We start from the raw sequence: 26,137 nt of genomic DNA, 5'->3' as shown, positions 1-26,137 counted from the left end.
CGCAGTCACTTTAATTAATATCTGCATTCAGAAGTCTGTAGTTCAACTCTGATGAATGTATGGATTTAAAAATAATTAGTACCTAGTTATTGAGACCCATAAAACAAAAATGACCAATTTATGAACATTTTGATCACATCTTTCTATGTTGTACTTGCTATTCTTAATTCTATCCCCACCCCCCTTTATTTTCTTTCAAGGAAGTTTACAAGTTCGGTATGGACTAAGCAAGGAAGAAAGTCATGTGTTCACCATCAGCACAGAGAATTTGGCCAACAGAAGGGTTCATCAGGTGAAGATTAGCCGAGAGGGGCCAGAACTTTCCATTCAGGTACTTCACTTCTCAACTTTCCACTCAGCCTACATGCCAAGGCTTCTCCACCAAACATGTCTGAGATTCTGACTCAAGCCCATACTGAAGTATAGAGTTTCCCCAGACTCCAGTCCAGCCCTTAGCTATGGTCCTTTTTTTTTCACTGACATTGTCATCACTTTGGATAGAGCTAAAATTCAAATTCTGAGTATTCCATCAGAAAGTACTAGAGAGAAGGAAACACTTGAAATTCTAATTTTGCTCAATTTTAAACAACTCTTAATCAGATTGAGTGAAGAAGGGATGTGTGCAAAGACAAAAGTACTGTAGGAAGGGTTGCAGCAAAAGTGGGCATAGGGTGCACGTGGGTAAAGAGGAGGGCACAGGTAACATAGATGCTCTTGGGAAGACACAGGTCTCTGTTCCACATCACTACTTAGTTCCTAGTGCAAATTGGGTCTTGATGACAAGGAAGATCTGGCTGAGTAAAAAAGATAGAGAAGGTTTTTTAAGGTTTCATGTGTGCATAGTCAAAGCTGTCTGAGAAAATGTGGTAGTCTTTTTGTGAAATAGTAGTGACTCTGTCTAAAGAGCCAACAGCAAAGCAGGACAGATTTTAATAAAGTCCAGCCAAAGTCTACACCACCCCTCTTTGATCATAACTTAAAATGAAAATGTTAATCAGCTTGGCAATTATCATTTTGCTTAGGTGAGTTTAATCTACTCATCATGTACTCTCGTATATCATATGTATAATAACTACTTATGAATGAGTATATTCCATGTGTGTCTTTGTGCTTCTCAGTTACCTCAAACAGAGGAAGACAATGCAGACAGTCCTCATGAGACCTGATAGGCTAAGGTCAGATAGAAGGGGAGAAGGTCCTCCCCTATCAGTGGACCTGGAGAGAGGCAAAGGAGGAGAAGAGAAATGGACAATGGGATTGGGAGGAGATGAGCGAGAGTGCCACAGCCAAGATACAAGCAAATAAATTGTAATAAATAATAAAAAAATAATAATAACAAAACATCATGTACTCTCCAAATTTATCAAGTCAAATGCTCTCCTTTTTACTGGCCACCAACAGATGCAATGGCCTCTTCTCTTTCAGAAGGTGACTCTTCTCTCTTTCTCTGTGAACTATGTATCCTTTAGAAGAGGCATCACACATTCTCATTAGCCTATCTCCTCTTCTCTGGACCTGAGAGCTTGTGTGCTCTCTCCCTCTCACAGATACACACAATAGCCCAGAGCTCTAAGGCCTGTGCTAATGCTTGTGAGTCCAATCTCATGGGCTTCTCACAAACACAGCTCCAACATCCTCCTGTATTCTAATCTTTTTAACAACTTCCTAGCTCCACCAAATAGTTCCCGAAAGCACAAACCAAGTAATTATTAAATGGACCAAAAAAAAAAAAAAAAAAAAAGAAAGAAAAGAAAAAAGAAAAAGAAAAAAGCAAGCCAACAGAGATGTTTCTGGTTCAAGGGAAGAAATCCACTTCTCATCAGCTTTTCACATTGGTAAACTTTATAATTTTATTGCCAAATTTCTTGGAAGATTAGATATATACATATTCCCCAAGTGCATCTTCCATGTTAATTTTTTTCCTCACTGTAACAAAATTTGTAAGAAAGAGCTTAAATTAATTCTGGCTTTCAGTTTGCAAGTACATATACATCATTGCCACAGGATAATGAGGGAGCTGGTCACATTCCATTCCCAGTCACAAAGCAGATGGAGATGAATGCTGGTGTTCATTTTACTTTCTACTTTGTATTTATTCTGCAATTCCAGTTTTCAGAATGGTGCCACATACATTTCTAGTGGGTCTTTCCACCACAATTAGTCAAATCTTTAAGCTTCCCTACATGCTTGATTTTGTTTCCATGGTGATTCTAAGTTCCATGTAGCTGACAATCAAAATTATTTTACCATCTTTCTTCTTAGTCCCACCATGTTACATAAATATTGTACTGCTCATGACATGAAGTTACTTTTACATGATCTACTGGTGAAGCATTGTGTGAAATATTTCTAGGGAAGCATGAAAAAAATGTCTACTCACTCCATATAGGAATCAAACAGCAAACCCAACGTAAGAATGGCACTAAGCCCATATTAGTGAACCAATGAGTTGTAATGAGATTGCTAACAGGACTACGAAGGAGGGGTTATGGGAGTAGAAGTGACTTAAAGAGAGTTACATCAATAAAATCCACTCCAGCATAGGTGGCAAGTCATTAACCTGGCAGCCTGGCATGCACTGTACAACTTAAAGTACTTAAGTACTGATACTTAGGAATGTGCTTGTTTCAGGCATCTAATTGTGGGGAGCTAAGGGCCTCGTCCTAGCATATCTTACAAACTTCAAGGACTTCCTGAAGCCTTTTAATTATTTACTTACCAAACTTAATGAGCTTCCATGTAGGATACTATATTTCACTTAGGCCAAGATTACTGATATGGCCAGTCAAAGTATGAAACCAGACTTAGGTTTGAGGGGCCACAAAAAGACTGAGGCTGTGATAGTTTTACTGAGCATAATCACATTTTTTATACCCTTATCAGAAACAGAATGCAGATTGTGATTGCCAGGATTGACACAGTTGTAGTTGCCAAGATACGATGTTTTGCAAGCTGTGCAAGCTACACAAAATTAAAGGCTAACATCAACTGTTCTGTTAAGCATCCATGCCACCTTGACTTGTAAGGGAACAAACAGAAAAACACTTCATTATCTGAGAAAGTGCCTCAGTTTCTCAGGAACTGAAAGGTATATAGTGCCTCAGAAGTCACAGTTTCTAACCCCCAAACCCTATGATATATGCCCCTCATGGCAGCTAGGCCAGGCCGACTCCATGGTTCACTGGATCTGAGCATTCCTACAACAGAGGCAGTTGCTACATATCATGGGGCATGCCAGCCTTTGACTCTCTTGTTATATCACTGACATCTGATGTAGAGATTGCTCTCACCCTTTGGGACTTGACTTACAATTTGCTTGAATACTATCCCTGTTCCCTGAGCTTTCTTCTACCCCACTAGTTGATCACGACTGTCTCTTTGTGGGTCTTCTTTCCTCTCCCCTACCCAGTGGTACACACAGGACTTTGTTAGACTCCTAGTACTTTGCCGCTATAGTCACGTATTTGCCTATCTTATGCATATTTTTTGCAATCTTATCTTTTTGAGTGGTGTGCATTTGCTAATGTATTAATGTCTATATTTATCCAGACCTCTCCTGGTGTCCTGTAATCTGTTACCTTGAATTTTCCCTTACACTGCCTATTATCCTTAACTCATTTTACTGTTTTCTCTTAGTAACTCATGATATCTGACATGGAATATAATTTACTTATTTATTTTATGTCCTGTAACCTTCTAGAATATTCTAGAATAGCTTGAGAAAAACAGAAACTTACTTTGCATTGATTATTGCAGAGCTCCCTCTTTACCAAACAGTCCCCAAGCAGCAGGTCTTCAGTGAATATTTGTAAACTAAGTGGGTAGATTACACATGGTTACAGGTGCTATGTGACAGGGATTGATGTGACCTTGTGGGGAAGGAAAGGTGCTCTAGTTTCATTTCTGTTGCTGTAATATTTATCATAGCAAATATCACAGACAAAAAGCATCTTTGGTCAGAAGGGGTTTACGTTAGCTCATAATTTCAGGTTACAATCCACCATAAGAGTGAAGTCAAGGTCACAGGAACATAAAACAACTAGTCACATCAACATTCAAGAGCAGAGAGTAAATAATGTATATATACACACTTACTTGCTCATGCCAGCTTGATTTCTCTACTTGCATATACTTTAGGACTGTCTGCCTAAAGAACCATGCTACCCACCAGGAGAGGGGTCTTCCTACATCAATTAACTTAAGATAATTCCTTATGGACATTTCCAACAGGTCAATTCAATGTAGGCAAATTTTCATTGAAATTCTCTTCCAGGCAACTCTAGTTTCTATCAACCTCATTCTTAAACCAAAATAAGTGGTATGACTTTAGGGTTTAAGCTTGGGGGTATTTTGGCTGCAGCCTTGCTTTTCAAACTCCTTGAGGTCACTGCATAGAAAAGTATATTTAGAAGTGAGATGTAAGGCAAATATCTGCCAGAAAGATTCTCTGTCATTTGAAACCTGCCGCATGGGGAACCATAGAGAGAATTTCAGGGTAGCAGCAATGGGGAATAATTTGATGTGGCCCATGGGAGAAGGTAACAATGATTATCAGTTATTCCAATTAGATGGAAGTTCAGAAGAAGTTATCAGATATACAACACAAATATTTTTCATATACCAGAAATTAACCCTTTACCTATTCCTGAAATGAGTAAAGGGAATACCTTTGAACATGTTTGGGGTAGGGTAAGAAGTGCAGCTCCTTAATTGGTGAATGATAGGATTTGTAATTATAACTTCCTGTTTGTGTAAATATGTGTGGGTATCGTGTGAGGACCCAAGGACAAGAGCAGATCTCATTTTCTGAGAAGGCACTGACCTCCTTATTTATTTATTTATTTATTTATTTATTTATTTATTTATTTATGATCCAAGGACCATAGGTCTCATAGGACACAAAGGGGGTTAAGTTAGCTCTCTATCCAGCTCAACAGATCTCCCTGCTTCTTCCTCCCAAGTGCTGGGATTACAAATGCATGCCACCACACCTGACATTTTACATGACTTTTGGGACTAACCTCAGGTCCTTGTAATCGTGTGACCAATACTTCACTGATTAAATTATACAACCAACACTTTGTTTATAACTTTAATGAAGCCCTGATATAAAAATGGGGCATATTCTCATGCACATTTCACAAATGACATTTTAATACCTTTATTTTTTCTTTCAACTTCAGAAATAAAAAGAAAAGTAGAACACAGAGAGACCAGTAAAATATATGTGTTTCCTTTCTCTGTCTATGTAATTTTCACCAATCAATTAATAGTTGATAATAAGCAGCCACTTGCTATTTGCAAAGTGCTGAAGAAAGCAGAAAAGACAAGAGTAGAGACTTTGATTTTATCGTCAAGTTGGTTTGTTGAACCATCCTACCACTATCCCAATCCTATATATATTTTTTTCTTTTCAATCTAGAAAAACATTGTTCAATGTAAGCAAGCAAGCAAACAAACAAACACAACAACAACAGCAGCAAGACATTAGTCCCAGGTTAACCTGAAATAAGCATTTATCCCTAGTCCCAGGTTAACCTGAAATAAGCATTTCAGGAAGCTGCATACCAGTCAGAAAGAAAGGACATGTCGTTATCACTGCACTCAGCCACCAATTAAGATCCCTGACACTCTTGGATGTTCCCATTTCTGTAAATTTGCCTGCTAAAATTACCTTTTCAAGGACTGGTAGACAAACCTGACTACGTGGAGACACAGAAAGGGATCCCAAGTCCAGAGACACCATGGCCATGTACATCTATTTACTTATTAATGTGGGACTTGGCTAAGTTGTTCATGTTGGTGGGCCTTTCTTTCTCTGTTGATTTATTTCATAGCACTGTAAGGAGAAAACAGTTGGTAGTATGTATTTGAGTACTGTTTCATACATTGTACACTAAATAGAAAATATTACAGTCTAATTAAAAATGATGAAACAGAAATAAATCATACACTAGGGGTTAATAGCTTGTTCTAAAGTTATAGGATAACTGCAAAGTTAGGAGGTTCCTGAAGAGAGTCACTCAGTGGACATAGATAAAAGTTATGGAAGTAGGACCTAGATGGGAAGATCAGGTATTAGGCCTGATCCACTTGGTTTTCCCTACCCAGAGCTAACTCACTCAGCCCACTATATGACTGTCTGTCCTCCTGCCTGGCTTCTGTCCTATAAAATGATGAGGATAGTATAGTTTTGATGTTCATACTGGAGATTGGAGGACAAAAGGCAGGGTTCAGTTTATGACGCATTTGCCTTACCAGCATGAAGATGTGAGTTCAGATCCCAGAAGCCTTATAACAATGTAGAAGAGATGCTTGTCATCCCTGTGAGGGTGAGAGAGGAGGCAGAGTCAAGCTGTTCCCTGGGAGCCTGCTGGTCCAGTAGCCTAGCCTATTTGGTCACGTTCAGGACCCCAAAATAACATTTGGAGTTGAGTCCATCGCAAAACACATGAGGATCTTTTTATTACAAGCTATAGCTTGGGCTTACACCTTCATCGCCGCAGTGGTTGAGAGCTGAGAGGCCAGTGCTCAGGGTAGGCAAGTGATTTAAAGATTCCAGTTCCTCCCAGAGCACCCAAATCGGGGGAATTCCTGCCTGGCAAGCTTTTACTGGTAGAAACACAAAAGGGAATATTGCATTTTGAACTGATTGGCTATAGTAAGGCCCCCCAAACCGTTAGTGGTCTGTCTTCCCTTGTTTGGCTGTCCTAGGGGAGAGAGGTGATCTAGGCTGGTTTTCTAGCAACTGTATCTCTACTGGGCAGGAAAAGAATGCAGTAAGGCTGGTTCCTCCCCACAGGTGGCTCCACATGTCTCTACATGTCTGGCATTTGTTCAGGCTTGTGATTTAAAACCAATAGCTAAAAATAAATAAATAAATAAATAAAAATAAAAAATTAATTCTTTGGTCTCTCACTAGACCAAAGAGAGACCTTGTCTCAGACAAAAAGTGGAACTTGCCTGAGAAATGGCACCTGGAATTGTCTGCTGAATTGTGAATAATGTACTCGTACTCACACTCTTTCCCCCCAAAAAATGGAGATTGAAAGAATCTGCTGGATCTGAGTAGACTGAGAAAAATGGAAATAGATTGGTGGGCAGTGCAGGAAGGAGAAACAAGAGGGGAGCAATCAGAACCAGGAGTGGCTGAAGCCAGAGGTGATTGCTAAAGGAGCTCCCTAGAACTCAAAGCCTCCCACTGTGAGGTGATCAGCCAGCCCTGTCTGGAGCAGCAGTACGTGTAGCCACACTGTGTCAAACTACATTTCACTACTAGGAAGTCCTATAGTCCACACCTGAGAACAGGTCCGGGATATGGAGGAAAAGGAAAAGGTGGTGGCTGTTAGACCAAGAGGGGAGGAGGAAGTGAAAATGGGCAGCACTGCTGGGTCTCATTCAATGTACCAGATGGGCTTCTCTTGCTTACTTGTTTTCAGAGACGGATCTGGTGAGAAATTCTCAGCAAGGACATAAATATCGGAAAATAGCTCTGTGGGGTTTCAAAGGGAATGGAAACCTGTGAAAGACCTTTGTTTGCAAGAAGAAAGAAAGGTTCTATATGTGCACTGTGCGACAACTGGTGGGGCAGGTAGACTCTCTCCTGAGAGAGAATTTCCAGAGAAGAGCCTGCCCTGTGAGGGACTGTTACAAGTGGGGGTGCTTTACACCTTCTGAAAACCTGGGGTGATGGCTTTGTTTCCTTTTCCTACAGATAGACCAGCAACTCTTCAGCTATAAATTCTCCCCAGGAGCCGAGTTCCGGACGGCGAGGTCACTCATCCTAGGCAAAGTCACAGGTCTGTTTTTCTGTTTTATACTTCTCAGTGGCCTTTGTTAAGATTAATGGATTTGTAGTCTCTGTTTTGGTGTGTTCATCTGAGGACCCTGCTTCCATCTGATGTCTTGATGCATGTTTGAAACAGGATAAACAAAGATACACATGTAGCAATGGTGCAGAAACCTATTCACGCCTATTTTATTAATTGGTTAGTTCATGGCTAATGTTTGGTTATCTGTGGTAATTATTTTGTTGGTTAATTGTTAGTAATCCAGGGAGAACGTAATCAAGTAATAAAGTAAAATAACATTTTAATTTAAATTTCACAATTATTAATTGTTTTTTAGATAGTGAACTTTTTACTTGAATTTCCTTAGTTTTAAACTAAAGGGATGAAGTAGGAAGCTTATCAGCAGAATGAGGATTGAAACTCATATTAGAAAGACAGAATTATCTTCTTGTTTTCCATCGGGTTTTGTGAATTTTCACTATCTGAGAATATTTATTTTCAGTATAACACTGAATTTTTATACTTTCCTAAATAATTAGATATCTTAAGTGGTATATGATCTTTAACTAGTTTTTTTAGAGCTTAAATATATTGTTTACAAGTAATATAGTCAAAAGGCCTTTGCTTTATGTCTTAACTTTTCTCATACTTCTAATATTTTTTTATCTTTTTCAAGCCTTATGTGAGCTTTTGTGTAGAACAGACAAAAGAGTTTTAGTTTAAGTATTCTTCATGTGTGCAATATATATTGAGTGTGCACATTCATATGTATGATTCTACAAAAGCTTGTGGCATGAGACGCTTTTAAAGGTCAATTGCCTCTGGCCTTGCTTCTTCTAGCTTGTTTGAAACAGGATCTCTTGTTCGCGCTTCCTACCTGAGTATAGAAGATTCGAATTAAAGTTTCCAGGGATTCTGTTTTCTCCTCTCATCAAGCTGTAAGGTCCAAAATCACCACATGGAGACCACCACTCACATATGCATTTGGCAAGAGTATTTTATTTTGTAAAAACCTGCATGCCGGGGTGAAACCATTCTACAAAATGGCGACTCTAGACAAAGGCTCGTAGGCCTTTTTAGAGAAAACTAGAGGAATTCTATCAAGGTTTAGGTAATGTCAGTTCTTAGGCATCCTGCTTCTGGGCTGCCTATCGACCTATGTCGTCATCATATGTTGCCCACCAGGTGTAGCACCTGATAGGCATGGTTTAGCTCCTTAAAAGGATCAACCTGCCACTTTGTTGCTCTCTTGCCCTCTTGCTCTCTTACTCTGTCCTGCTCTTTCCCTTTTCTTTGTTGGGGTGCCCCCGTCCCTTCCCCCATCATGTCTCACTCTCTCCTTCTCTCTCTCTCTTCATCTCTATCCGTTAAACCTCTTTCATATAAAATCTGTGCGCTCCAACATTTCATTGGTCCTAACATTGGTGCATTGTGCTGGGAAGGGCTCTCTTGGTAGCACCTGGTCTGGTCACACCCTGCATCCGTGAGTGGATCAAATCACTCTTCTGATTCTCGAGAGCCAGACTAGAAGCAAAGCTTCAGGGGAGACAGAAACCCGTTGCTGCCACCGTCGGTACGCCCTGCCACTGCCAGTAAATAGCATTCAAAACAAACACATAACAGACGAGAGACAAAGACAAACTCAACCGCGGTACCTGCTTCTGAGCTCAGATGAATCCTCCAATAGCTGGTGTCCAGAAATTCCCTTCAGCACCCCAATATTCCCAGCCCATGCACCATAATGTTAGGCACAAGGTGGGGACCCTAACTTCCTAAGGGAGGTGAAGAGAACTCAGGAGACCAATCATCGATGCAATAGCAAGAGGTTTAATTGAGCCATTGTAGGATGAGGCTGCTCCCCACAAAAAGCAGCGAAGAACAGCCAGAAGAGAAGTCTGAGGTTTTTAAAGGAAGGAGCATGGGAAACTTGGAGGTTGTGAGCTTGGCAACACTGGATTGGGTAGTTGACTTTTAAAATGATTGGTTCATTTTAGGCACCAAGTCCATCTGGTCCCACCCCTATCTGGGTAGGGGAGCTATGATGGCTGGACCGATTACTAAGCAAAGTTAGTTATCTCGACTGCAGATCTGGACACTCCTCCAGAGCTGGGAGGAGACTTTTCACATTCCTTTGCAAGGGGGTGGGGTCTTGTCTCAATTCATCCGCTCTTCCTCCTGCCTTCTGTAAAAGTGCTGGGAGAATTTAGTTTAACATGGGTTATAGAATTTATAAAGAAACCTGTAAAGCTAGCCTGTTCCTTTCAGGCCAATCAAGTCACATAATTTGTGTCATCTTGATTATAAAAATGAAACAAACAAACAAAAAACGCTGATGTTTCCCCCACAGCCAGCTTTTTTTACTACTTTGTTTCTGTCCCATTGTTTTCAGAACTGCAAAACTGCAGTCTCCTGAAGATCCTAAAGGGCCACTCCGCCTTCCTACCTCCATTTTAAAGCTGCCTATTGGCCCCTATCCTTTCCACAGATACGATTTCCTCTCTGAGAAGTCTGCCTTACTGCTGATAAAGCTCTGGTACCAGGCACCTAGGTTCTTGGGCTTAGCCCGACCTGCCATGCTATATTTTTGACAAAACACTAGCTGCATGGTTCATTTCTATTTCTCTTTCCTCATATTCTCTCCTCTTAGGGAACCTCTGGCTTCTACACCTATATTTGCTCTACTCAAATACCTAATATCCAGTAACACTAATAGTAATCTGTGAAGTAAAAAACAATTTCCTATTTCTCTTTCCTCAAAGCCTTGTCTGTTTATCTCTGTCCTGCTATCTCAGTAAATATACTGTTTTCTTTTTATACTCTCAAAAAAAATAAAAATCCTAAAGTTAAACCGTAAACCTTAAGGTGACCACGTGGTATGAACAATTTTAATCATAATTAATTCTCTGTTTATTTTATCTTCTTTTAGACTAGGACAGCAAAAAGTTTCATTTTAAATTGGCATGTATTTTTATAAAAAAAATCAAAGTTACGTTTTACAATATATATGATTCAACTCTGGTTCAAAATAATTTTTATATAATGCTAAAATTTCAAAGTTATAAAGTTCTATTCTAATTGAGCTAATTTAAAATATATGTCTAACTGCCTATATCTTTATCAATTTCTAAATTAATAAATGCTGTTTCTCCTGCCATGAGCTGCCTATGATCCAGATTCACCACTAGGCTTTCTGGCTAATAGGTTTGCTATAATAAATTCAAATGTAATTTTAAAATTGCTTTATATTGTTCTACTATATTGTTGGTTTTAAAACTCATAACTCAGAGGTTACTACGTGTAAGTTTTTACCAATAACCTAAATTAAGATGTATTAAATTTAGAGGCATTTATTTATTTATTTTAAAACTTGGTCATTGTGCTATATCTTTACTATCAAAAAGTTAAAATATGATTGGTTTTATTTTCTAAATATGATAACATTATTAATCTGTAGTATAGCCTTAGACTTTTATAAGCTATGGACCCTTAAGGCTCCATCTTAACATGGACAAAACCTAAAGTCTTAATATTTGATGGTCAACAAACGCAAGTTAATAGTCTGTCATCTCATACATGATCAAGCCCTTTAAGATGTTCAAAATATATTTATAGTCCTCCACATGCAAACATGGCCTCACTGCCATCTTTAATTGATAGCCAAGGATGGTCCTTGAGTCACCATGCATGAGTTGGTAAAAATAATAAGAGAGGAGTCTTCCCAATAGGCTCATCTACAAACCTTGATTTCTGCTCAGAGGCTGTTTGCATTCCCGCACAGAAAACAAGAGGTCTGCAGTGCTCCATCCTGCTGTGGTATAGCCAGAAGTCAACTCTGAATGGTAACTGTTTCAAATGCAGCCATGAAGGACACTGGTCCCACAGCTGCCTCAATAACCCACACACTGCCTGCTGGCAGACAGACTTTTGGAAGTCAAAATGCCCCCAAACAGGCTTGTCTTTATTTCTATTGTTTGGCCACCAAAACTCTAAATTAAGAAAACCTTTGGTCCTTGGTTTCCATCTGTTTGTAAAGCATAGTGATAATCATTACTGAACACCCTGCCTTTGCCACTTCCACTCTTTGACTCTCTGGGGATCCAATTCTGCTACTACGTTTTTTTCTAAAATTTTCCTCTGGCAGCTTCTTTATTCTGTGTGGGCTGTGTCTGAGTGTATAGGGATGTGTGCATATGTGCACACACATGTATACACATATTTAGTTGGACCTGACTTCTGCGAACCTGGAAAGTTGAAAATGGAGCACTTCCTTCTTGGTAAAATTTGCATTTTTTCTACCAGGTGTCACATGGAGATACTGATTAGGATAATTTCAGTCTCTCGTTTTTTTCTGAGCAGAACAATTTGATTTCTGAAGCTCAATGACATTAAAGCCTTTGGCAGACCTTCTCAGAAGAAATGCTGTCAACGTTAGTACTGCGCTATGTGATTTTATTTTCTGTGTTCCTTCCTGACTTCATAGTTTCCTCACACTCACCTTCATTGTTCTCTCCCACACATTCTTCTTGCTTAACCCCCTCTTCTTCCCAAGTTCCTTGACTCCATATCTTTTTCCTATACTGTTTACATTCATCTTTTTCTCTCCACTTGGGATCACACCATTGGTGAGCATGACTTGTCCTTTACTCCCCCTTGTCTCAGGAGATTTTCCTTCTGTGGTAGTTGTTCCTCACTCCTCTCCATTTGTACCCCAAACTTTAATAGTGCACGATGTCTTACTGCCTAGATGGAACTCTGTAATATCAAAAATATGCACATATATTCTAAAATATTTTAGATTCTTGTTTATTGACACTAAATAAGACATTAAACGTTTGTTCTTTTTAATAAAGGAAAACTGTACTTTAGTGTGTCTAGTCTGTGAATATTTTTATTCTATTAACTAGTTTATGTACTTAAAGTATTTTGAGTCATTTTAACTGACAATGTAGAAATCTGGGAGAAAAGTTTATTAAAGCTTTCTTACCATCAATCTTAGATTCCTGTTTGTGTCTGTGTGCCTGTATGTGTATGAGTGTGTACATGCAGAGATCAGAGGATAAGTAATGTTCCTTAGGCTTAATCAAACTTCTTTGCTGAGTCAAGGTTACAGAGTGTGTTAGCTGGCTGACCAGCAAGTCGTAGGAAGTGTGGGGCCATGTAATATTTCAAGACAGAATTTATTTCTAAGCTTCCACAATGCTGCTGTTTTTAGTCTTTCTTGCTGGCATTTCTCATCTTGCCCAGGGCACTACTATTGACTTCTTTGCCCTTTGCCTGGGGAGTCTGACCTAGTACTGTAAATGTCAATACTGACAAGGCAATGAACTGAATTCTTGTAATAGCAATAAACTCCCTGAACAACTTTGGAGGGCCTCATCTAAGTGTGCTGATTTAGGGCATACATCACAACACATTCTAAAGCTATCTTGCCTTCCTCCTTGAAGCTCTCCAGTCCTATTCTGCTGATCTACACTTGCTCAGTCTGATCACAGGAAGAGACAAACATATTGGCTTAACATGGAGTGGGTTCTCATTGAAACATATATAGTGATTTTATTAGTTACTTATCTCTTTGCTGTGAGAAAATACCTGACCTACCAGACTTGAAGGAGAAAGGGGTTGTTTGGGCTCATAGTGTAGTGTACAGTCTGTCATGGTAGAGGAGTCACAGTAGGACTGGGAAACAGATGGTCACAGTGGATGTGCAGTCAGATAGAAAGTAATAGATGTTGGTACTCAGCTCTCTCTTTTCCATTTCTATTAATCCAAGACTCTGGACCATAGAATGGTGCTGCCCAGAGTAGGGATGTGGGTTGGCATGGCATCAGGAGCAGGAAGCTGGTCAATCACACTGGATCTGCACTCGGAAAGCAAAAGGATCACAGGAAGTGGAGCCAAGCTACAGCATTTGTACCTTGATTCTAATGAAGTACTTCTGCCCCAAAGCTCCACCTTCTAAGATTCCGTGAGCTTCACAAATAGCAGCACCATCTGGGAATGGAGTGATCACATGTATGAGTTTATGGGGAACGTTTAACACCCAAAACACCACAGATGCCATTCTGCTCTTCCCTAGACTGGCATGTTTTTCAGGATACAAGATCGTGGGTAGCAAGACTGAAGCAGATTTAGGCTAGGTGGGACACTAGGTCATCCCAAACTTTGATCATGCTAGAGGTTCCAATAATTGCTTGGAATCAGACTCAGCTGTAAATGTCAACTGAGTTGATTTTTTTTCATTTCCATTGTTTTTAATGGCAGGTGAATCTTGCTGTCCCTGTGCATGAAGGAGGTAAGTAAGGAGAGCCTAGAGAAGGAATGGAAACTAAACAATGAGCACATGGTGACTGACAGATACTGATCTTCAGTCAGGTGTACTGCAACAGTCTTCAATGCTTGAGTTCATTTCTGATCTTAAATGTCCAATTCTAGTAGAAAAATAAAATTGTTTGCAAGGAGCTAATTACAGAGCAAGTAGTCTCTAAAGTATAGAAGCCATTTTCTCTAGAAAAAGGAGAAATCAAGAGTGGAAGTTTAGGCAGCAGGCTGTGGCAGCCTGGCAGACCCTGGCTAGAGGGTCATGCCCTCCTTGAGGATAATTAGATAATTCCACCATATTAGATACAGTGGAGAAGTTGTATCTTAGCATGGTGGATGGATACATGGCTAGAGCGCAAGTGTATTCCATCAGGGGCTTTAGATATCAGGCCAGGAAGCTCCGCCTGTATGATCTGTTCTTGCATGAGCCTACATTATCTTGTAACCTGTGGCAGTTCTTTGGTGCATTCTGAAAGCTGGGACCTGAGGCCATGTGTTTGTACAGCAGTTTTCCTAGGACCTACTTAAGGCCTTGCTACAGAAGAGCACAAAGCTAAACTTCTGGATATAAATATGATGTTCCAAGTTTTAACTATCTTTTCAAAAATTACTTATCTAATGGTATATGCATATGTGTGAGCATATTTGTACACATGCATGTTTATATGTGTTTATATGTGTGTATTCATGTGTATAATTTTGTGTGTTTATGTTTATAAGTGTGCATTTGCCTGTGTGTGTCTATCTACATGAGTGTATTAGCATTTCTTTGGCTTAATGGAATAAGATAGACTATTTTTACAGGAAAAAAATGGATTTATTTAGGTAACATTTTTAGAACCTTGACGTCTAAATAGAATTGTGCTCTCTCCAGTGGTTCTGTAGGGACCAATTGCATGTGGTGTGTACAGTTTGAATGGAAGCCAGAAAGAGATTCACAAGGTCAGACTCAAGATCTGTAATAACAGTCTCCTGAGGAAGACATGCCTCTCCTTGGAGAGCTCTGTGATATAGGGCATCAACACCCTGGGGACTGAGCCTTCAACTCATAAACGTTTTGAGGAACAACCTCCAGCAACAGCAGTATGTGTGTGCATAAATGAAAATACATGGTTGTGTAGATGAACATATATGTATATATGCCTATGTGCCTGTGAACCTTTGTTTATATGCATGAGTATCTGTGGTAACATATAACTATAGGTTCCTGTCCGTGTGTACATACATAAATATATGTCAGAACATATATAAATATATATATATATATATAAACCTTTACCTGAACTTGTATCTGTACCTATGTTTGTGCATTTTGTTTATGTTTGTATGTAGATGTTCAGATATTTGTTTTCCAGTTTTAAAATTTTATTTTTCTGTGTGTGTGGGTGTGTGCGCACAGGTGTCTGCAGGTATCCATACATGTATGGCTGCCAACCTAGGAAGTTATTTTTTCAGCTCTATCCAAATTTCTTTTTCTTTTCTTTCACTTTTTTCTTTTTTCCTTCCTCCCTCCCTCCCTCTTTCTTTCTTTCTTTCTTTCTTTCTTTCTCTTTTTGAGATAAAGTTTCTTGCTCACTTAGAACATGCAAAGTGAGCTAGGGTGGATGAGCCTCAAGGAGTCTCCATCTCCATATTGATAGGATTTCAAGCATTTACCACCATGCCTTCCTTTTTATATTGTTTCCGAGGATCAAAAGGGGGGTGCTCATGCTTGCAAGAAAAGCATTGTGCCAACTAAGCTCTTTTGCAAGTCTGCTTGCTTTTTCTCATGACATCAATTGTGTTTCCAAGTTAAAGACTTTCCAGTTTTACTGTAAGACTTCCATGTATATCTGCTGATCCTGGGCTATTTGCTTAAGTTTCAGAACAGGTGGTCTAGATCTGTTAGCTGAGAACTACTATGAAGGAAAGGTCTGAACCTTTAAATACAAAAACTCCAGTGTTTATCACTAGGCCAGCAGTCTTGGGATAAGTAGAATTCCAGGGGAAATGTCCACTCTTAACTAGAGTGGCAGAAGTGCTGAGAGTCATGTCACAGAAGAGAGAACTCCTGGTTCACTTGCTTTGGAAAAGTCTGTAAATTCACCAATTTCTCTGGATGCCAATGATCAAGGTTGTTTATGTGTCTGTTGCCTGCCTATCACACAACTGCAGTCTCATAGCACTTTTTCACCAATAATTATGGGTATTGCAATAGATAAAGCAGCTGCTGCACAACCATTCAAACTGGAGTTTGTATTTCTAGAAATCAGGTAAAACCAGACATGGTAGCATTCAAGTGCAATCCCTATGTGCCTATGGCAAGATGAGAGGTGGAATCAGGAAACCCCTCCAGAAGCTAGCAGGACAACTAATTTAAGATAAATAGTGTGGAGCAAGAGGATCTGTTTCAAACAAAGTAGAAGTTGATAGCTAACATCTGAAGTTCTGCTTCATCTCCAAAATATTTAAAAGCATATAGCTCATGGACAGTTATGCTACCAACAGAGAGTTTTTTTCGCTCCAAAATATTTTTATCAGTAAGAATACATTCCTGATAACCACTGATCATTCTTCTGTCTTCTCAGCCCTGTTAACAGCTTATTTTCAGCCTGTCTTTATTTAGTTTCCTATAAAAATATTTCACATAAGTAGAATCACCTCGAATCACTTAGTAGACAAACCTCTGGCATGTCTGAGAGACTTTCTAGACAGGATTAACTGAGGAAGCATGACTCTAAGTGTGGGGGATCATCATCCCATGTTCTGGGCTCCTAGACTATATAAAAAGAGAATTATGCTAAACCCCATAATTTATCTGTGTCTGTTTTCTGGCTGAGGTTGCAATGTGACCAGGCACATCATGCTTCTTTCTCTATGACTTATGTACCAGGATCAACTGTGCTTTCAAACTGAGCCAAAATAAACCCTTCCGTTCTTAGTTATTTGTTGGGTATTTTACAACAATAACAAGAAAAGTTCTCAATGCACCTCAAAGATCCATCAGAAGAACTGTTGCTGATAATAGTATGGCCCAAGAGCCACATTGTAGGGTTAAGGAGTAGGGTAGGAGGCAGGAGGCCTCTATGCTCACTACCATGCTATGTGGCATTGAGTACCTGTTGAAACCTGTTTCCTGTGAACTCAATCTCTTTCAAACTTCAGGGATGACCCAGTGGTCTTTGAAGATTATTCTAGGCTTGAACATTCTGTGATACTATGACATATGAAAATTTTACAAATGTAGACCTGCTATGTCCAATGCCAAACCACGTCCTGAATCATGGTTAAAACTATTTTATTAAAAATTTATAAAAGTGAAATTAAGATTCTTCTACAAGGAGCTGTTTACTCAAGAACTATCATATGGAAGCATATCTGAAAAATCAGGCCTAGAATGTCCTAGGTCTGGAATCTGGGAATGAGCTCGAAAATCCCTGAGCTCTATCTTAGAAAATTTGTTCTGGAAACTTGGCTCAAAATGCAGACTGAATTGCTGAGAGCATTCTCTCATTTTCTTGGAACTTCACCATGTTGGCCAGGCTAGCTGGCTGATTAGCTTCCCAGAAACAATATGTCACTTCCTCCCCAGTCAAAAAATTACAAGTGTGCACCAGTACACCCAGCTTTTTGTTTGTGTTCTAGGGGCAGATCTTATATTCCTACGTAAGTGAGAAAGTGCTCTCCTAGCCTAATCATCTGTCTAGTCCATTATTGGTTTGATAATTAAATAATACAATTAGGCCTATGTTGTGTGTTTTTTGTACATTTCCTGGCATGCAAGAGCTACACAATATTTAGATACTAACTGGGGATGTTTTAATATGAGAGAGCTGATAATAAAAAATAAGACTTTCTGTTGTCTTGAGGCTGGAAAGAAAACTTGGAACACAAACAACTTTCATACATTCAAGATCTCTGTCTTTTAGGATGGTTCCCAGGTTATCCCAGGTCTGAGGAGATGAGGGTGTGTTTGGGAGGGGATGAGAGAGGGGCCTAGAGCTGGGAAACAAAGTTAATAAATTTTAATAATCAAAATAATAAAAAAATAGATTTGTACATCTAAACTTCATGAAATCAGTGGTAGTTGTGTGAGGAAAAGGAAAGCATATCACATTCAGATCTCAGCCGGCCAGGACTTCTTCTTTCAGTTTACCTTGAAGCAGAATGGATAGGCAGGAATCAAGTGGAGCCTCCCATAAGCAGAGAAGCAAGCTTTCCAGCCATGGAAGTATCTTCCCTCCTCCTGACATAAACAAGCAATTTTCTAGAAATCTCACTGGAAACTTCATTTATAGGGAAACTATGTATCTACTCTGGTTATAATCTGAGTTGCCCCCGATTTGATCTTACCCTATCATAATTCCAAACAAGTCACCTCCAAAACCATTTTATTTACCTCACTTACCAAAGGAGACAATGTTCCCATGTTCATAGCAGCTTTATTCGTAATAGCCAGAATCTGGAAATAAATCAGATGAACCTTAGTTGAGGAATGGATACAGAAATTGTGGTACATCTACACAATGGAATACTACTCAGCAATTAAAAACAAGGAAATCATGAAATTTGCAAGCAAATGTTTGGAACTAGAAAAGATCATTTTGAGTGTGGTATCCCAGAAGCAGAAAGACACGCATGATATATACTCACTTGTAAGTGCATGTTAGACAAATAATATAGAATAAACATACTAAAATCTCTATACCTAAAGAAGCTAAGGAAGAAGGAAGATCCTGGATAAGATGATCAATCCTAACTCAGAAAGTCAAATGGGTTGGGCATTGGAAGAGAGAGAAAAACAGGGAACAGGACAGAAGCCTACCATAGAGGGCCTCTGAAAGACTGTATCTAGCAGTGTATCAAAGCAGATGCTGAGAAACATTGCCAAACATTGGGCAGAGTGGCAGGGAATCTTATGAAAGAAGGGGTAAACAGAAAGACTTGGATGGGACAAGAACTCCACAAGGAGAGCAACAGAACTAAAAAATCTGGGCACAGGGGTCTTTTCTGAGACTGACACTCCAACCAAGGACCATGAAGGGAGAAAACCCAGAACCCCTGAACAGATGTAACCCATGGCAGCTCAGTGTCCAAGTGAGTTCCCTAGTAATGGGAACAGAGACTGTCTCTGACATGCACTCATTGGCTGGCTCTTTGACTACTTCCTCCTGAGGGGTCAGCAGTCTCACCAGGCCACAGAGGAAGACAATGCAGCGATGAGGCCCGATAGGCTAGGGTGAGAGGAAAAGGGAGAAGGGCCTCCTCTACCAGTGGACTTGGAGAGAGGCATAAGAGGAGAACAGAGAGGGAGGGCAGGATTGGGAGGGGGCTATAGTGGGGATACAAAGTAAATGAAATGTAATTAATAAAAAATTAATTAAAAAAAGAAAAAAATTCTTAACAACCTTCTGAGATGTAACATGAGAGCCATCAAAAACAGCATAGCATACATAGCAAATACTATGACAGTTATTGTCGTTTCTCTGTGAGGGGCTCTTCCTCACACTTGAATATATCTTACTTTCCGTCACTTTTTTTTTTTTTTGAGAAGTCCACACCCTGTTTCCTTTGTCCTTTGATTTTTACCTTACAAATAAACTACTTGTACTCTAACACTGTCTTTGAGGAAGTTGAATTATAGTGTTGGAGCTGTGAATCAGAGTTTAGAGCATACCAGCTGGGATTTCCCAGTCTGTGCGTCTAGGAATAAAGAATTGGAACAGGTGGACAGGAAGAGTGAGTGCTACAGAGATATTTATTAAGAGGACACTAATGAGGGTAGCAGCACAACAAATGCTGGAAAGGACTAGATACCTGTGGTGCTGAGCATGAGAGTCCAAGGCTCTGACCCTTGAGGGGTCATTTGTGTAGTTCCCACCTTCCATATTTCTAGATCTTGGGCTTGTTTCTCGCAAGCTTTCTCTCATCCAAGCATCTCTGTAGGGAGAGATTTTTAGTTTTTCCACTAAATGAATTCAGATATTAATTTTTTTCATGTGTATATAGTTGTTAGCATATCTATAGGCACATGTCTATGAGCAGATGGAAATGAGGTTTGTGTAGAGGCCCAAAGTTGGCATTGTTTTCCTAAATTGTTCTCAGCTTCCATTCATTGAGGTGGGGGTCCCTTGATTTAACATAGAGCTCACTAATCATCAAGCTTAGTTAACCAGCTTACCCCCAGGATCTCCTATCTCTGTCTTCCAAAGTCTGGGATTATAGCCCACCCTTGGGCCTCCCTTGATTTCTTGTAGGTTCAGGGATCTGAGTCTTTCAGGTTCTCAAGCTTTTAGGACCTTCTTCCACTGACCATGTTGTTAGCCCTAAAACATTAATCTTGTACCTTTGTCCCTGCTATACTCTTCAGACATAGTAACAGCCACAGACCAATTCATTATTTGACTGACTTGGCAAGCAAACTCATATTGTTTGCTCTTCAAAGATCATTTGTACTCTATTGCACTATTCAGTCTTCAATAAAAAGCACACAAGACATTAGCCCAATTCTGCAGTGTGTACAATTATAGACAAACATTAAATGACAAAACAAAATAGAGGAGCAGTAATAAAAAAAAGCTGAGTGAAAGTGAAATATGAATACACAGTTTTCATTTTCAGAGATTGCTGCATTGGATGGTGTCTCCTTCCACAGCTAGGCTATTCAGCATGAGAATGTGGTTAAAACATTGATTGTTTGCCTCGTGCTTGTCAGTGAGCTGTAGACATTTAGTACTGCTCTGCACGTTCAATAGATAGCATACAGTTCCAGAAATCTGTTATTAGGCATTAAAGCACCACATTGTCTAAGAGCATAGGTAGCATCTGTTTTCCAACATCCTGAGTTTGAAGGTTATAAGTATGAGCAGCTCCTGCTGGATTAGGTTGGTTTTTTAGGTCTTCTGATAACCAAGTCATAGGGATATTGGAGCAAGGGAAGCTCACTCACTCTTCAGTGTATAAAGGATTCATTTCCATGCATGTTGCCTAAATCAGACATACGGAAGTCTGATAATTTTTAGAGTATCTTCACATGTTTTTTTTTTTTTTTTTTTTTATGTCTGGGGAAAGCATAAACTTAGAGCTGGCAATATTACTTCCAATGGAGAAATGAATTCCAGTGGAGAAATACACCATAAGGCAATGCAGATTCAAAGGGAAAAAGAAACAGACCCTGTCTGTGAAGAGCACATGAAGAGCCACTGTTCTTTTATCTGTTTGAGATTTGTGTGTGTGTGTGTGTATATGTGTATGTCTGCATAAGTTTGTGTGTAGATGCCCCTGTTTATGTACACACCTGACTTTGAAGAAGCCAGAGGTCAACCTTGATGTCTTTTCTCAGAAGCTATACATGTTGATTTTGAAAGGCTCTCTCACTGGGCCCTGGGACTCATAAGTTGGTATAGAGGGATGGTAGGTGAGCTCCAACAGCACCTGTCTCTTCCACTCCACTGCTGGTTTCACAACTGAGCAGCACCATCCCCTTTTATGCAGGTTCTGGGGATCCAACTGAAGTCCTTATGCTTGCATGGGAGCATTTTATCCAGTGAGTCATCTCTCCAGCCCCTCTCCTGTTGTTTTTAGTCAGCTATACTCAAGAAACATCTTCCATCTTTTGTTTATAGTCTTAAAAAGACTCCAAAAATGATTGGTACGATGTCCAAGGAAACGATGTTAATAAATAGAAAAACTGCCTGTTCAACTGAAGGATTCTGATTTATTAATGATAAAACCCCATGCCTGAAGTATGTACTACATAAATGTTTAACTGGATGAAAAGTAACACTTTCAGGGAGTGTTTATTAAACTGCCAAGTAGTATTTTTCCTTCATTAATAAAGCACTATGACATTTCTCAGTTTGAAATTCTCATATTTTTTTAAGGGACCAATGTTCCTAGATTTTAAAACCTGGCATACATCCTAGCTTTCACTGAATTGAGAATGGCCTTGTGCCCTTGTTCTCAATGATGGGCTGGCTATAAGCAGAAGTCCCAGTATTTTCCAGAAGGCCTGGCTTGTCAAATATATACATCTTTTCAATTTATGTCCAAAGGAGATGTGATGGCTGGAGCCTCTAGCATCATTTTATACAGAAGATATTAAATGCTGAAGAGTGTGAACAATGAATGAAAAATCTAGGGGAAAAATTTTGCATATCTGGAAATATCTACAACCAAAAGGAGATATTAGGTGTTGACTGCCTAATGTTAGAGTTCTTATTAACTTGGGCTGAAACAAACTTTTTATTTAAGCCACGTTAGCTGCTTTCCTGATATGTACGTTATGTCAAATATAATAAAAAAGTGTAATGACTGATTCTTGTGACATATAGAATCATATGGACAAAGAGGAAAGGTGGTGCTCCCATTTTAGACAAATCTCTATGTTCTAAGTTAAATGTATGTGATAAAAATGACAAGAAATGGTAACGTGAGGCCAGGGGCCATCCCTCATGGGTCACTGGTCCAACCGCAGAACTCTAAATTAATGTATATAGTAAAAACTGACTGGGAAATGGTCACTTTAAGGCCAGCGGCTACTCCTCAGTGGTCAGTGATCTCGTTGAAAAGTCAGTGGACACATTGGCTTGCTCCTTTCTGGGACATGAAAAAGTGGATCATTTGTGACTGTAGGAAGCTTAGCTGTAGGAAAAGCAGGAGGCATGCAGTGCAGCAAGAAGCTAGAGAACCAGGAGACTCTGTAGCTGCAGATGATTGCAGCTCTCCAGACTGGAGAAAGGGAGGAGCTGGCCAATGGGACCTCTGGGCTGGCAATCCCAATTGTCAAAGTCTGCTGTGGTGTGCCTCTTCTAGCTTCTCAGACTCTGTTCAGAGCCCACAGACAAGGCTCTGTGCTTCTATCTTCCTCAATTAGCAATTCCTAATCACAGTAGTTACAAACACTTTATATTAAATCTCCCAAATTTACCTCATTTTATCAGGACCTGTCCCAAGAATCATTTAAAAATGTATGTAAAAATCTGGGGAGATGGCTCAGTTTGTAAAGTGATTGCCATGCAAGAATGAGAACTTGAGCTGAGATGCCAGGCACCCATATAAAACCTGGATGTGTGTCTGTTTCTCCAGCAATGGGGGAGGGTGACTATACAGGAGGATCTCTCTACCACTGAATGAGATAGGGGCATTGGCTGGACATCTTATAGTCATAAGAAGAAAATTGTTGCAGTACACATAGAAATTAAAAAAAAAAAAGCCTGCATTTAATTATATCTACAAACAAGCAAATAGAACCAAATTGGTGAGCTCCCAGGTCAGTGATTGAGTCTGTCTTAAAAAAAAAAATTAAGTAGAGAATGACCAAGGAAGCCATCCGGTGTTGACTCCTGGCTCTACCCACAGGAACACACACACACACACACTCACACACGCACACGTGTGCCCATTCTATCTTGAGGAAAAGCACCATCAGCAATCATCAAACATGATTAGCTCATTAATTTTCTGGTCAGTTAAGCTTGGCTCTCCTCAGGAGGAAAAGAGATTGGCTCTCTAAGAGCACACTTGGTGGGAGGTTAATGAGGTCATGGAGAAACTGTTTACTAAACTCTGAGAACAGAAACTTAGAATGGAATTTAGTTTGAGTCAAAGAACATGTTCATCCAACTAAGCATATTTTGCCACCGTGCTTGCCACACGAAGATCACGTCTGGGCTCAGCCTCCATCAGATACCCTGAGATGTTCAACATGTCCTCTGAGCCTCCTATTCTTTCCTTTGTGGCACAATAGTTACCGGTTTCTGTGGTGATCTGTTTATGTTGAGTGTCAACTTGACAGACTCTAGAGTCCTCTTGGACAAAAAGCTCTGGGCATGTCTGTGAGAAAGTTTCTAGATGGACTGACTGAGGGCAGGCCCCTCTTTAAATGCTGCATTCCTGCACTGAGTTAAAAGGAGAAAATCACCTGAGTACTGGCATGTTTATACATACATGTATGTGTGTCCCTACATGTAGAGGTAAAGGGTCAATACTAGGTGTCTTTGTTGATCTCTCTGTCTTATTTTTTGAGATGGGGTCTCTCAGTGGAGCTCACTGATTGTCTAGACTTTCCGCTAAGTGAGCCCTGGTGACACTCCCTTCTTGACCTCTCAAGTGCTGACAGTTATATCTTGCTATCCTCAGCTTTTTACCTGGTACTGTGTCAACAAACTTTAACGTTAAGCCCTTTACTGATTAAACTATTTTCCCAACCCTTCTTTGCTATCTCTGTTTCCTTCTTATGATACCTGGCACTACATGATCAGCCTGAGCCTGAAATGGCCGCAAACTGGCCACTCTGAAGTTCTGTGTTCAAATCTCCCCATGAATGCAGGCACATTGTTATACAAGAGAATTAATCATTGTTGTTTATAACCTGTACAACATTGAGCTTTGTTACTTGACATATATATATATATATATATTCTAATGGATAAAATCTACAAGATGCCAACTCTAAGAAAGGGAAGAGCATCAAACCAGAGAAGGTGCTTAGTATGACTTTCCTTTAGTGGCCTCTTAACTCTTTGATGTCAAGTCCCACTTCAGGGCACTTACCACACTTTTGTAGCTAATTTGAACTCTGTTCAAAGAGTTGCTGCTGGGACATGAAATGCCCTAGTTTTGCTCATTTACTTTAAAAAAAAAAGTCAGAATAAGGAATAAACCAGTTCATGGCTCTCATTCATCTCTGACTCTATATTAAATCAGTAAAAATTGCCTTGGGAAGGAGAGATCCTTTTGTATCTGTAATCCAAAGAATGAATTCTGCAACTGCTTTTAAATATTAGCATAAACCCTCAAAACTACTTTTCTGTGGAAAATATACTTAATGTAGGATATGTCCCTATAGTATTATACCTAGAATTAAAAATTTTGTTCTTATTGCTAATGTCTTTGCAATTCAGCATTAACTGACTCATGTCCACAGAGGTGCCATTGAATGATGCTTGTTGTCAGGCAACCAATTAACATGTGTTCTATTATTCAGCAAGTGCATTGTTAAGTTGAAGTAATGGGTTTTCAAAGGTAGACTTTTATTTTTTTTGTAATTATTATTACATAATTTTCCCTTCCCTTTCCTCCCTTCAATCCTTCCAATATACTCCTTCCTGCTGGCTTTCAAATTCATGGACTTGTCTTTTATTAATTGTTGTTATATACATATATGTGTACATACACACACACACACACACACACACACACACACACACATGTATTCCTAGATGCATAAATTTATCTTACTCAGCCTGTGCAATGTTACCCATATGTATTTTCAGATATTACCATTTGGTTTTGAATAACCACTTGGTGCACTCTCTCTCTCTTAGAAAAGTATATTTCTCCTGGTCTCATCAGTACTCAGTTCCCTGTAGTTCATTCTGTGGGGCTGAGACATTTTGGGCTTTTCTTGATCCGATTTATCATGTCTATTGCTGTCCTTGTTAAGCTCATGTTCAGGCCACACTGTTCTGAGATTTATGGTAAATATTTGGTATCTAAATTAACTTGCTTGGTTTTATTGTTTGCCTTCTTATACTGTATCACATCTATCTACCCATCTACCATCTAATTTATCATCATATCATTTTTCTATTGGTACATCTATACATCTAGTGGCATTAAATATTTTAAACTAAATCAGGGATATATAAGATCTACTATTTTGTAGGCCCTATGCAAAAGCGGCTCCTTTAAACACCCCAAAATGTTTATTAGCAACTTCTGTGGACAAAGAATTATATTTTTAAAGAAATAAATTACTAATTACTTGCATGCAAATTTGCTATACTTTCTTCATAGAAATTAACAGCTGCATTTGTAAATGATATAAAATGAAATAAAATGATGAAGCAATAAACATACACATGCATACACACACTAATACGTACATAAGTATACACATGTGTGTTCCTATCCGTGCACATGTGTGTCATTGTGTGTGTGTGTGTGTGTGTGTGTGTGTGTGTGTGGACATTGGAGGAAAAAGTTACAGAAAAGAATCATGTGTTGAGTGTAGAAAATTGGGAGTTCACCCATTAGGAAGGAGGTCA

The 26,137-nt window shown here is 39.4% G+C and overlaps 1 protein-coding gene across 1 annotated transcript in view; it reads left to right on the top strand.

Moving 5' to 3' along the window:
- The window catches only part of LOC110560660 (contactin associated protein family member 5), a 755,447-nt gene that overhangs the window by 703,224 nt on the left and 26,086 nt on the right, over window positions 1-26,137 (top strand). Inside the window, exons 20-21 of the mRNA XM_060371591.1 lie at window positions 201-331; window positions 7,715-7,799. Of these exons, the coding sequence (XP_060227574.1) occupies window positions 201-331; window positions 7,715-7,799 (216 nt within the window). The remainder of the gene's footprint in view (window positions 1-200; window positions 332-7,714; window positions 7,800-26,137) is intronic.

The sequence above is a fragment of the Meriones unguiculatus genome, chromosome 18 (genome assembly GCF_030254825.1).
Source record: "Meriones unguiculatus strain TT.TT164.6M chromosome 18, Bangor_MerUng_6.1, whole genome shotgun sequence".
NCBI classification, from domain to species: Eukaryota; Metazoa; Chordata; class Mammalia; order Rodentia; family Muridae; genus Meriones; species Meriones unguiculatus.
This window is presented reverse-complemented; position numbering and strand designations above follow the sequence as displayed.